This window comes from Hordeum vulgare, chromosome 7H (assembly GCF_904849725.1).
Source record: "Hordeum vulgare subsp. vulgare chromosome 7H, MorexV3_pseudomolecules_assembly, whole genome shotgun sequence".
Taxonomy (NCBI): Eukaryota; Viridiplantae; Streptophyta; class Magnoliopsida; order Poales; family Poaceae; genus Hordeum; species Hordeum vulgare.
In genome coordinates, this window is record NC_058524.1 from 237,592,326 (window position 1) to 237,606,415 (window position 14,090).

Consider the following 14,090-nt stretch of genomic DNA (forward strand, 5'->3'; position numbering starts at 1 on the left):
AAACTTGCAACAACAATTAGAAGACGTCTAACTTGTTTTTGCAGGGTTTGACATGTGATGTGATATGGCCAAAGTTGTGATGTTACATGTGTGATGTATGAGACGATCATGTTATTGTAATAGGATTCACGACTTGCATGTCGATGAGTATGACAACCGGCAGGAGCCATAGGAGTTGTCTTAATTTATTGTATGAGATGCAACACCATGTGTTTACTACTTTTACTTCATTGCTAACGGTTAGCTATAGTAGTAGTGGTAGTAGTAGTTGGCGCGACGACTTCACGGAGACTCGATGATGGAGATCATGGTGTCACGCCGGTGACAATGATGATTATGCAATGCCTGAAGATGGAGATTGAAGGAGCAAAGATGATAATGGCCATATCATGTCACTATATGATTGCATGTGATGTTTATCATGTTTTTCATCTTATTGCTTAGAACGATGGTAGCATAATAAGATGATCCCTCATAAAATTTTGAGAAGGTATTCCCCTAAGTGTGCACCGTTGTGAAGGATCGTTGTCCCGAAGCACCACGTGATGATCGGGTGTGATAGATTCTAACGTTCGCATACAACGGGTGTAAGCCAGATTTACACACGCGGAACACTTAGGTTGACTCGAGGAGCTTAGCATGTACAGACATGACCTCGAATACAAGAGACCGAACGGTCAAACATGAGTCGTATGGTTGAATACGATCAGCATGAAGTTGCTCACCATGACGACTAGTCCGTCTCACGTGATGATCGAACACGGGTTAGTCAACATGGATCATGTATCACTTAGATGACTAGAGGGATGTCGATTTAAGTGGGAGTTCACATTTAATTTGATTAAATGAACATAATTTTCATGAACTTAGTATAAAAGTTGTCTTTACAAATATTGTAGATCCAATGGCCAACGCACCTGTCAACCTCAATTTCAACGCATTCCTAGAGAAGAACAAGCTGAAAGATTATGGTAGCAACTATGCGGACTGGGTCCGCAACTTGAAGCTCATCCTCAAAGCAGCTAAAAAGGCTTATGCCCTTAATGCACCGCTAGGTGACCCTCCTGCTCCCGCAGCGGCCCAGGACATTCAGAACGTCTGGCAGACGCGGAGTGATGACTACTCTCTGGTTAGGTGTGGCATGTTATACAGTTTGGAAACGGGGCTCCAAAGGCGTTTTGAGCAACACGGAGCATATGAGATGTTCCAGGAGCTGAAACTAGTTTTTCAAGCTCATGCCCGTGTCGAGAGATATGAAGTTTCTGACAAGTTCTTTAGCTGTAAGATGGAGGAGAACATTTCTGTTAGTGAGCATATACTCAGAATGTCTGGGTTACACGGTCGTCTGACTTCGCTTGGAGTCGAACTTCTGGATGACTCTGTAATTGACAGAATCCTCCAGTCTCTCCCACCAAGCTACAAGGGTTTTGTGATGAACTACAACATGCAAGGGATGGAAAAGACCATTCCCGAGCTGTACTCGATGCTGAAATCTGCATAAGTAGAAATCCAGAAAGAACATCAAGTGTTGATGGTCAATAAGATCACCAGTTTTAAGAAGGGAAAGGGTAAGAAGAACTTCAAGAAAGACGGCAAAGCCGTTGCCGCGCCCGGTAAGCCAGATACCGGGAAGAAGAAAAAGAATGGACCCAAGCCTGAGACTGAGTGCTTCTATTGCAAGGGAAAATGTCACTCGAAGCGGAACTGCCCCAAGTACTTAGCGGACAAGAAGGCCGGCAACGTTAAAGGTATATATGATATACAAGTTATTGATGTGTACCTTACCAGTGCTCGTAGTAGCTCCTGGGTATTTGATACCGGTGTTGTTGCTCACATTTGCAACTCAAAGCAGGAACTATGGAATATGCGGAGACTGGCCAAGGACGAGGTGACGATGCGCGTCGGGAATGGCTCCAAGGTCGATGTGATCGCCGTCGACACGCTGCCTCTACATCTACCGTCGGGATTAGTTTTAAACCTTAATAAATTTTATTTAGTACCATCTTTGAGCATGAATATTGTATCAGGGTCTTGCTTAATGCGAGACGGCTACTCATTTAAGTCAGAGAATAATGGTTGTTCTATTTATATGAGTAATATGTTTTATGGTCATGCTCCGCTGGTGAATGGTTTATTCTTGATGAATCTCGATCGTGATGTTACACATATTCATAGTGTAAGTACCAAAATATGTAAAGTTGATAATGATAGTCCCACATACTTGTGGCACTGCTGCCTTGGTCATATCGGTGTTAAGCGCATGAACAAGCTACATACTGATGGACTATTAGAGTCTCTTGACTTTGAATCATTTGACACATGCGAACCGTGCCTCATGGGCAAGATGACTAAGACTCCATTCTCTGGAATAATGGAGAGAGCGACCGACTTATTTGAAATAATACATACTGATGTGTGTGGTCCAATGAACGTTGAAGCTCGCGGTGGCTACCGTTATGTTCTCACTCTCATCGATGATTTGAGTAGGTATGGGTATACCTACTTGATGAAGCACAAATCTGAGACGTTTGAAAAGTTCAAGGAATTTCAGAGTGAGGTTGAGAATCAATGTGACAGAAAAATTAAGTGTCTACGATCTGATCATGGAGGAGAATATTTGAGTCACGAGTTTGGCACACACCTAACGAAGTGTGGACTTGTTTCACAACTGACGCCGCCTGGCACACCGCAACGCAACGGAGTGTCTGAACGTCGTAATCGCACTTTATTAGATATGGTATGATCTATGATGTCTCTTACCGACTTACCGCTATCATTTTGGGGATACGCATTAGAAACTGCAGCATTCACTTTAAATAGGGCACCGTCTAAATCTGTTGAGACGACACCGTATGAACTATGGTTTGGCAAGAAACCTAAGCTGTCGTTTCTTAAAGTTTGGGGCTACGATGCTTATGTGAAGAAACTTCAACCAGAAAAGCTCAAACCCAAAGCAGAGAAATGCGTATTCATAGGATACCCTAAGGAAACTATTGGGTATACCTTCTATCTTAGATCCGAAGGTAAAACCTTTGTTGCCAAGAACGGATCCTTTCTAGAGAAAGAGTTTCTCTCAAAAGAAGTAAGTGGGAGGAAAGTATAACTTGATGAGGTAGTTACACCCCCTCTCGAACCGAAGAGTAGCGCAACGCGGGAAATTGTTCGTGTGGCGCCTACGCCAACCGAAGAGGAAGTTAATGATGATGATCATGAAGCTTCGGATCGAGTTACTACTGAACCACGAAGGTCCACAAGGGTACGATCCGCACCAGAGTGGTATGACAACCCTGTGATGGAAATCATGTTGTTAGACAACGGTGAACCTTCGAACTATGAAGAAGCAATGGCGGTCCCGGATTACAACAAATGGCTTGAGGCTATGAAATACGAGATAGGATCCATGTATGAGAACAAAGTATGGGCTTTGGTCGACTTGCCCGATGATCGGCAAGCCATAGAAAATAAATGGATCTTTAAGAAGAAGATTGATGCAAACGGTAATGTGACCGTTTACAAAGCTCGACTTGTCGCAAAGGGTTTTCGACAAATTCAAGGAGTTGACTACGATGAGACTTTATCTCCCGTAGCGAAGCTTAAGTCAATCCGAATCATGTTAGCAATTGCCGCTTTTCATGATTATGAAGTTTGGCAAATGGACGTCAAAACAGCGTTCCTTAACGGGTATCTTAAGGAAGAGTTGTATATGATGCAACCAGAAGGTTTTGTCAACCCTAAGAGTGCTAACAAGGTATGCAAGCTCCAACGCTCCATCTATGGGCTCGTGCAAGCATCTCGGAGTTGGAACATTCGCTTTAATGAGGTGATTAAAGCGTTTGGGTTCATACAGGTTTATGGAGAAGCCTGTCTGTACAAGAAAGTGAGTGGGAGCTCTGTAGCTTTCCTCATACTATATGTGGATGCCATATTATTGATGGGGAATATTATAGAGTTGTTGGATTGCATAAAGGCCTATTTGAACAAGAGTTTTTCAATGAAGGACCTTGGAGAAGCTGCATACATATTAGGCATCAAGATCTATAGAGATAGATCGAGACGTCTCATAGGTATTTCGCAAAGAACATACCTTGACAAGATATTGAAGAAGTTCAATATGGAAAACTCAAAGAAGGGGTTCTTGCCAGTTTTGCAAGGTATAAGATTGAGTAAGACTCAGTCACCAACCACACCAGCAGATAGAGAGAAGATGAGTACTGTCCCCTACGCTTCGGCCGTAGGCTCTCTAATGTATGCCATGTTGTGTACCAAACATGATATAAACCTTGCCATAAGTTTGGTAGGGAGGTACCAAAGTGATCCCGGTATGGAACACTGAACAACGGTCAAGAATATCCTTAAGTACCTGAAGAGGACTAAGGAGATGTTTCTGGTTTATGGAGGTGACAAAGAGCTCGTCGTAAAGGGTTACGTCGATGCTAGCTTCGACACATATCCGGATGACTCTAAGTCACAGATCGGATACGTGTATGTTTTGAATGGCGGGGCAGTGAGCTGGTGCAGGAGCAAGCAAGAAGTTGTGGCAGCATCTACATGTGAAGCGGAGTACATAGCTGCTTCAGAAGCGACTCATGAAGGGATTTGGATGAAGGAGCTCATCACCGACCTTGGAGTGGTCCCAAGCGCGTCGGGTCTGATTACACTCTTCTGTGATAACACTGGGGTCATTGCCATAGCCAAGGAGCCCAGGTTTCACCGGAAGACCAAGCACATCAAACGCCGCTACAACTCCATCCAGGACCATGTCCAGAGTGGAGTAATAGATATTTGTAAAGTGCACAAGGATCTGAATATTACAGACCCGTTGACTAAACCTCTTCCTTGAGCAAAACATGATCAACACCACAATGCTACGGGTGTTCGATACATCACAATGTAACTAGATTATTGACTCTAGTGCAAGTGGGAGACTGTTGGAAATATGCCCTAGAGGCAATAATAAAATGGTTATTATCATATTTCCTTGTTCATGATAATCGTCTATTGTTCATGCTATAATTGTATTAACAGGAAACAGTAATACATGTGTGAATAAATAGATCGCAATGTGTCCCTAGCAAGCCTCTAGATTGGCTAGCTCGTTGATCAATAGATGATCATGGTTTCCTGATCATGGACATTGGATGTCATTGATAACGGGATCACATCATTGGGATAATGATGTGATGGACAAGACACATTCCTAAGCATAGCACTAGATCGTATTGTTCGTATGCTAAAGCTTTTCTAATGTCAAGTGTCTTTTCCTTCGACCGTGAGATTGTGCAACTCCTGGATACCGTAGGAGTGCTTTGGGTGTATCAAGCGTCACAACGTAACTGGGTGACTATAAAGGTGCACTACGGGTATCTTCGAAAGTGTCTGTTGGGTTGGTACGAATCAAGATCGGGATTTGTCACTTCGTGTAACGGAGAGGTATCTCTGGGCCCACTCGGTAGAACATCATCATAATAAGCTCAGTGTGACTAAGGAGTTAGTCACGTGATGATGTGCTACGGAACGAGTAAAGAGACTTACCAGTAACGAGATTGAACAAGGTATATGTATACCAACGATCGAATCTCGGGCAAGTTCTATACTGACAGACAAAGGGAATTGTATACGGGATTGATTGAATCCTTGACATCATGGTTCATCCGATGAGATCATCGTGGAACATGTGGGAGCCACCATTGGTATCCAGACCCCGCTGATGATTATTGGCCGGAGAGATGTCTCGGTCATGTCTGCATGCTTCCTGAACCCGTAGGGTCTACACACTTAAGGTTCGATGATGCTAGGGTTATAGGGAATTGTTATACGAGGTTACCGAAGGTTTTTCGGAGTCCCGGATGAGACCCCGGACGTCACGAGGAGCTCCGGAATGGTCCGGAGGTAAAGATTGATATATAGGATGGATGGGTTTGGACGCCGGAAATGTTTCTGGCACCACCGGCAAAGTGTCGGGACCACCGAAAGGGTTCAGGAGGCCCACCGGGAGGGGCCACAAGCCCCGGAAGGCTACATGGGCCAAGTGCGGGAGGGAACCAGCCCCTAGGTGGTCTGGTGCCCCCCCCACACTCAGCCCAAGCGCACCAGAGAGGGAGGGAGGGGAAACCCTAGGCACTGGTGGGCCTAAGGCCCACCTAGGGGTGCGCCACCCCCCTCTCCTCCCTGGCCGCCCCTCCCATCTAGGGCTGCCGCCCCCCTTAATAGGGAAACCCTAAAGGGTGTGCCACCCCTCCCTTTCCCCTATATATAGTGGGGGTTTTGGCCTTCGGAGATACGGTTTTCCATCTCTCTCTCGGCGCAGCCCTGCTCTTCTTCTTCATCCTCTCCCACAGTGCTTGGCGAAGCCCTGCCGGGAGACCTCGTCTCTCCATCGACACCATGCCGTCGTGTCGCCGGAGATCTTCCCCAACCTATCCCTCCTCCTTGCTGGATCAAGGTGCGGGAGACGTCATCGAGCTGCACGTGTGTTGAACGTGGAGGTGTCGTGGTTCGGCACTAGATCGGAATCACACCGTGATCTGAATCGCCGCGAGTATGACTCCATCAACTGTGTTCTAGCAACGCTTCCGCTTAGCGATCTTCAAAGGTATGAATATGCACTCACCCCTCTCTCGTTGCTGGTCTCTCCATAGGAAGATCTGAATATGGCGTAGGAAAATATTGAATTTATGCTACGTTCCCCAACAAAAATTGTAGCAAAAGCTAAGTGAAGCGATCATATGCTAAGCTTATGGTTGGTCCTTGTCCATCACGTCATTCTCCTAATGATGTGATTCCATTATCAAATGATAACTCATGTGTATGGTTAGAAAGTCTTAACCATCTTTGATCAATGAGTTAGTCTAATAGAGGCTCACAAGGGACACAATGTTGTTTATGTATCCACACATGTATTTAAGTTTCCAGTCAATACAATTCTAGCATGGATAATAGACATTTATCATGAACAAGGAAATATGATAATAACCAACTTATTATTGCCTCTAGGGAATATTTCCAACACATTAATAGGTTAAAAAAATCTCATATGCTACACCACCTCTATATTCATAGCATATCATTCCCTGCGCATATCTAGGACATCCCATAATCAAACCTTGTGATTTTTGTTACCCCAGAAGTATTGGGGAATGGGCTAGAACTTCCATCGTCGCTAGGGTTTTAGGTTCCGTGGTACACCCAATATTTTCGGGTGCTGGACCTTCTAGGCTTATCCCGAAACTTTTGTGCTTTCCAGAAAGTGTGTGTGTATTTGTCTCAGAATTCACCATCTGACCTGTTATGAACTTGTGTACTTACCTCTTCCCTCCTATATATCTCTCTTTTAGTAGGTGGATCTGGATCCAGTACCCAATCTTGACAAGTGTATGAGAGGAAGAGCAAGAAGGAAATGCCATAGAAGATCAAAGTCATTACATGTCAAGAGAATATTTGATTGCCATCATTCATTACAAGCTTTGGACGTCCAATAGGAGACAAAACATGGGCTTCAAGATGAGGTTTCGGCTTGCTTCACTTGCTTGCAGGAGACGAACTCGGTGTACCACATCCTCATGCAATATGTGGAGGCTTCTCGACTTTCAAGATGAACATTGCCGACCCTTTGAAAAATGACTCTTAGAGGTTTTGATTCTTGGGTGACTCTAATCTACCAGCACTTGTAAAGCAGCGGAACTCAAGATTTTTTAGGGATCTTGTTGTGCATTGTTCGATTCTGGAACTAGTGAGCCTCATGTTTGTTGAATGGGAAGAATGGACACAAGTTGATGGTTATGGAGTTTATAGTTTAGTGACAAGTTAGTTCGTCCTTCTTGGGTGGTGTTAGGTGTAGTTGTTGGCATTGCCATTGTTCACGTGACGCATTTGTCTCTTGTATATGTTAATTTTATTCTCTTCTATAAGAATGTGGTACATCATTAGCATACTCTCCAATAAAAGTTACATTTGCATTTGGCGTCGCCGCGGCGAAGATAACAATGACATGATAAAAAATCATTGAGCCCTAGTTCTTCCGTCACCTCTTGCAGCTCATCGTGTCTCGTAGCCATAGAACTTGAAGCATGAGCCACCATTAACTAAAAGCCCTAGCTTAAGACCCCCGAACTTGTTTCACCCTCTCACTCCCCGCACAACCCGAACGAGAGTAGCACAGACAGAAGCGATGTGGGGAGGAAAGCAATCTCAATGCCGGCGTGTCGACAAGAGGACCTGGACCCTAAAGAGAGGGAAAACACATGTGAAAACCAGATTCTTCAAGGTATGCCCCATCTGAACTCAATAGTTTGAGATGTTAGTAGAAAAAAATTGTTGGTTGAATTCAATCTGGGCCGAGCCAGTACTTTTAGGTGAGAAGTGTAGTCATCCCGCGGGAGTTGAATCCGAATTAGAACCCGGACTGGATGAAACAAGTTCATGGGCTTGGAATCTACAAGATTGCATTCTTGTAGGCCCTCTTTTATTTGCGGGATTCTAAAAACATGGGAATAGGAAAACTATAGGATTGAAAAGTAATGCTCACCTCATAGCATCTACAAACAGACTTGGCAAATCCGACCCCTTAAACACCCGCGGACGCGGCCGGTCAATGACCGTACGTGTCTGCTTTGAGCCCTTACTTTTTCCTCCCCGTAGCCATATTTCTCATATTCTTTTCCTCATATGTCCAATCACTTGCCCGTGATTAGTGGAGAATAAGAGAGAGAAAGAAAAGAATGAATAAGAAAAGGGAAAATGTGGTATGGGATGGGGTTGTGTCCTACGTGGCGGACTGAACGAGCGTGTCCGGACGCGTCCGTGAGCCATCATATCGTCCTCATATTTGAGATGAAAATGAGGAGTGCTGGTCAGTCCGAACGTTTGAGACGGGTATGAGAGATCTGGCTGACTTGCATTTTTATGACCGGTCACTAACTGGACAGCTTGCCCGGACATCTGAGACTTATATGAGACGTTTGGTTATAGATGCTCTCAATCCCACATAATTTTTTGATTGTTTGATTGCATGAAAGACAAATGGTTCTTTCACAAAGCTTTGAGTGGATGCTAGAAATCTTATGAGAAATAGTAGAAAAAATTCTTAGAAAACTTTCTATAGGATTTCAATCTTATGAATCGAATAACCAACAACCCTTCAAAATTCATATGAAAAGAGCCCTTGGAGGAACAGGGCTTGCGTAAGTTGTTTATGTTCTTCTCTCCCAAGAAAGGGAACAGAACAGAACAAAAAAGAAAAGAACAACCCGTTCAAAAAAGAAAGGGAACAGAACAAAAAAGAAAAGAACAGAGCAGAACAGAGTCTCAGTGGAACAACATACGCACCGGAACTCTCAAAGCGGAAGCCTCTCTCACCGGCGACGACGCGCACCAGCAGCGATGGCCCGCTACGACCGAGCGATCACCGTCTTCTCCCCCGACGGCCACCTCTTCCAGGTTGAGTACGCCCTCGAGGCCGTCCGCAAGGGCAACGCCGCTGTCGGCGTCCGAGGCGTCGACACCGTCGTCCTCGGTGTCGAGAAGAAGTCCACCCCCAAGCTCCAGGACTCCAGGTAGGCCCGTTCCTCCCTCCCCGCGCATGCGCTGCGGGATCGACCGGATCTCGTGGGTTTCTAATCGGAAATCCCCACCTCCCTCGAATTCCCCAGGTCCGTGCGCAAGATCGCGAGCCTGGACACCCACGTCGCGCTGGCCTGCGCGGGTCTGAAGGCGGACGCGCGCGTGCTTATCAACCGGGCGCGCGTCGAGTGTCAGAGCCACCGCCTCACCGTCGAGGACCCCGTCACTGTCGAGTACATCACGCGCTACATCGCCGGCCTGCAGCAGAAGTACACGCAGAGCGGAGGGGTGCGCCCATTCGGGCTTTCCACGCTCATAGTTGGCTTCGACCCCTATACTGAGAAGCCCGCGCTGTACCAGACCGACCCCTCCGGCACCTTCTCTGCCTGGAAGGCCAACGCCACCGGCCGCAACTCCAACTCCATGCGCGAGTTCCTTGAGAAGAATTACAAGGAGACGTCCGGCAAGGAGACCATCAAGCTTACCATCCGAGCCCTTCTTGAGGTATACTAACTCACACAAATTATCATATCCGACCAGGAGCTACAATCATACTGCCATTTTATTTCATTTTGTTAAATGTGCGAGAAGCAGAATACCGACAATCGTGTAAATAAAAAAGATGGTAATTGCTCATCTGAGGATAGATGCTCTAAGAGATGCCAAATGGACTATGGAGAGTAATTAGCACAGCCGAAGGACACGCTGTAGAAAAAATACTAAGCATATGCGAAGGACACATTTTCATTCTTTTGAATGATAATATGTCAATTGACTGATTAATTGCCGCACCATGTGGCGCTCAGCCGCTCACAATGAAACTTAGCTGCCCTTACTCAAGGTGTCAGTGGAATGCTCATGTCTAGAGTTTCTGTGTGTTCTTTTGTTTTATCAACAGGCGAAGTGCTTGGTGTTAGTCATGGTTTACTGGTTATAGAACTCACTTGTAATACAAACTTAGGTCAGTTTCCTGATGCTTGTTGCATTCCAAATACTATATCAGTAACAGCTCATGTGAAGACAGATGTTCTAAGATATGACAAATTGGTTATGGAGGAATTAATGTGGCAGGAATTTTTTTAATTCTTCCAAGTGATTATATGCCAATTCACTGATCTAATTGGAACACTCATATCTGGAGTTATGTGCCTTCTCTTTGCTCAACCAGCAAAGTGCTCGCTGTTAGTCATGGTTTACTTGTTATAAGGTTCACTTTAGTACAAAGCTAGATCAAGTTCCTATATCTGTTTTATTGAGTCCATTCAAATCGCAGCAGCAGCAACAACAACCAGTAGCGGAGCCAGCGCCCGGCCACCCTGGGCACTTGCCCGGGCTCGCTCCGTATACGTACGATGTACATGCCCTTTCACGGCTGGGTAAATCCAGATCGAAATCGTTGTTCCCGGCCAGAATTGTGTTGGGCTAGGTTTCCTTTGGTAGCGGGCTTCGTGTGAAGTAGGCCTAGCAAGCAAGAAAAGCCTGTTCGGCTGTTTATCAAAAAAAAAAAAACAATCGCAAGGACTGCGTATTGTGGAGACAAACTGACGATGGCGGGCTGAGGCAGGAACAACTTTGATCCTCGCCTACTCGTCCCCTCCTTGCTAATCATATTATGTAAGGTTGCTAACTGATCTGACCATCTACATGGGTAGATTTTGCGTTTAAATTTCAAGGTCAGGGCGTGGGCAATTAACTATTGGGGCTGATCATGATTTCATGGACCTAGTCTTTTGCTTAGGGATTTGTTCTAAATAATTTCATGTTAACTTCAAAATTTGAATCCTAAAATTTCACACATGAAGAGGTTTTTTATTAATAAAGAAAGCAGTCAAAATCTGAATTCGACTCGAAAGTGTAAATGATGTGCAACCGTAAACAGAAGCAAAGCTATACATTTAGATGGTAATTTGGGTAGCTAGACTTTTGTTGGCAACATGACGACTGACGAATTTGGTTATGTGCATGGCTTTGTTCCATGACTTTTGTTGTCAGTCACAACTTTTTTTGGGTCTATGAAACTGAATATTGATATATTACATATTAATTCATACATTTTTTTTAAATACCACCGCGGGGGGTGGGGGGGGGGGGGGAAGCTCCCCACCTGAATATATTCCATGATTGTAACCCAACATTGTTCGATTACAAGGTGAATTACATAAGCACGTGTAGTCGTGATAGGAGATAGGAACGCCATGAGAAGGCGGCCTGCTTATGCTCTGTTTTCTTCATCCGGTGCGTCCAGAGCATTAGATCATCAATGATCCGCTTGAGTGTGGATATGCTATGGTGATTTTGTTGCCTGAAAGCCATAGCGTTCCTGGAGTCCCAGATCTTCCAGAGAACGATAAGTAGGATGGATTGCCATATGACCGCGTCGACCTGAGGGGGCAAGCGGCTTCCCCAAAGATCCACGATACTCTCTGAGGGATAAATATCAAACCCATATGCGATGAGCAAGCGGGCAGTGGATGAAGATGTGTGAGTCTGCTGTACATTGGAGCTTCCGGAGGCCCGAAGTTGTATATGCCCAAATCATCTCGACGATGTTCGACAAACTTCTCTCCAATCGGTGCCACCCCAATTCTATCACGTATATCATCATTCCGGACCCGATCCTTGTACGGCCACACATCCATCTCGGTATGCGCGCTTCCACTATACTGCTGAACATGTCGCATTTTAGTCGGCCAACAATCGAAGCCACACAACATTGCAGGTCGAATCGCCGTCCTATAGACTTTGTGTTTCTCCAAGGCCCACCATATGACATTCTGCTATCTTATTGTAGGCCTTCTCCAAGTCAATGAGCATCATATGCTGGTCCCTTTTTTGTATCTTGTATCTCTCCATAAGTTGTCATACCAAGAAAATGGCTTCCATGGTCGACCTCCCAGGCATGAAACCAAACTTATTTTTGGCCATGCTTATCATGCATTCAAATCACAATTAATCTAAAATACAGTGAGATAGGAGTGATTCCTGCGTGTGCTTGCCACTTTCGGGTGATGCATGTTCGTCTGTACTAATGAGAATACATGCTCATAGGCGTGGTCTGTTATTTTGCTCCTGCAGTCTCAGCAATAAATTCCGACTGGTTCCAGCATTTGCAATGTCAGTTTCATCTGCACTTGTATGTCATTGCAAGTATTTTTTTAGAAGAACTGTCATTGCAAGTATTTCAGTATAATTTTCTTTTCAAAAGTCGGTTCTGTGTGTCAATAGTTTAATTACTTGTGTACGTCAAAATTTGAAAACTTGGCTGTGCTTTGTCAACTTCATTGTTGCTTTAGTATGGCATACAGAAGATGTAAATGTGTAGACTCTGTATTGTTGCTTTGTCACCTATTGTACTGCCCCCTCATTCACCGCACATTGTGTAATCGGCATGCTTTGTGACTCCTTTAGTGAAAGAAAGCTTTTACTTCTTCACTGGCAGAGGTTACCCATTCATAGTGAAAGAGAAGTACTGTAGCACATATAAGATGTGTAACTGCGTAGTCCATGTATTATCTTTAGAGGCAAATGCATATCTGCTAACCCAAATATGTACTGGAGAGGTGGCATTTTCCATCTCAGATAGGGGCAGGGATAGGTTTGGGGCAGCCATGCCTGTTGCCCCAGGCCTGTGACTAAAAATCCATGTAAATCCTCAGTGAGAAGTGCAAAAGTTAATTTCATGTTTAAATGCATATCCTCTTGTATCTTCGGACTAAATCTTGGTTTGTCTTGTATTGATAATTGTCTCTATAACACTGAATTGATCTCCCCCCTTCTCTGTAGGTTGTCGAGAGTGGCATATCCTCTTGCATCTTCAGCCTAAATCTTTCTTAAGTAACATCTCAAGTTTTTCCTTCTGAGATGACATCTCAAATGAACACCATAATTAATCACAGTTATTAGTCATGTGTTTGAATGCATATCCTCTTGTATCTTCAGCCTAAATATTTGGTTTGTCTTCCAATTATATTGTCGCTATGACACAGAATTGATCTCCTCCTTCTCTGTAGGTTGTCGAGAGTGGTGGCAAGAACATTGAGATCGCTGTGATGACGCACAAAGATGGTCTTCGCCAACTTGAGGAAGACGAGATCGATGAGTACGTTGCTGAGATCGAAACAGAGAAGGCTGCTGCTGAGGCTGCAAAGAAGGGTGGCCCGAAAGACACATGATGTACTAATGATTTAGCACAGTCGTGGCACATGGCTCCTCTAGCTCTATTTATGTTCACAGCTTGTCTGCTTGTCTTAACTGTTTCCGAAGAACTTGTTTGGCGGAAGGTTGTTTATTTGTTGCTGACGGAGGTGCTTGGACTAATGGGCTTGATCCCGTCATGTGCGAACTGTAAGCTTAGCTATAATGGCCGTTACCGGGGCCGTGGATGTGAAGTGGGCTGAGTTATCCTACAACTTATTCCTAATAGTAGTATCAGGCAGTAGCCATTTTTTAAAAAAAAGAAGAAAAAAGAGAGACCGCAGACGGCGTTGCAGATTGGAGCCTTGGAGCTAGGTGAAGGATTGGAGCAATAAAGG

At 44.7% G+C, this 14,090-nt stretch overlaps 1 protein-coding gene across 2 annotated transcripts; it reads left to right on the top strand.

Annotated features, from left to right (window-relative positions):
• Positions 1 to 9,265: 9,265 nt before the first annotated feature.
• LOC123407500 (proteasome subunit alpha type-7-A) lies at positions 9,266 to 13,857 on the top strand. Of its 2 annotated transcripts, none has more exons than XM_045100643.1 (3): positions 9,266 to 9,551; positions 9,648 to 10,062; positions 13,342 to 13,435. In XM_045100643.1, the coding sequence occupies exons 1-3, from the start codon at positions 9,379 to 9,381 to the stop codon at positions 13,390 to 13,392; spliced, it is 639 nt and encodes a 212-aa protein (XP_044956578.1). In that variant the 5' UTR covers positions 9,266 to 9,378; the 3' UTR covers positions 13,393 to 13,435. The 2 variants fall into 2 exon arrangements, with proteins under 2 accessions (XP_044956578.1, XP_044956577.1); XM_045100642.1 differs by lacking the exon at positions 13,342 to 13,435 and adding an exon at positions 13,569 to 13,857 and having other exon boundaries at positions 9,274 to 9,551.
• The last annotated feature ends 233 nt before the right edge of the window (positions 13,858 to 14,090 follow it).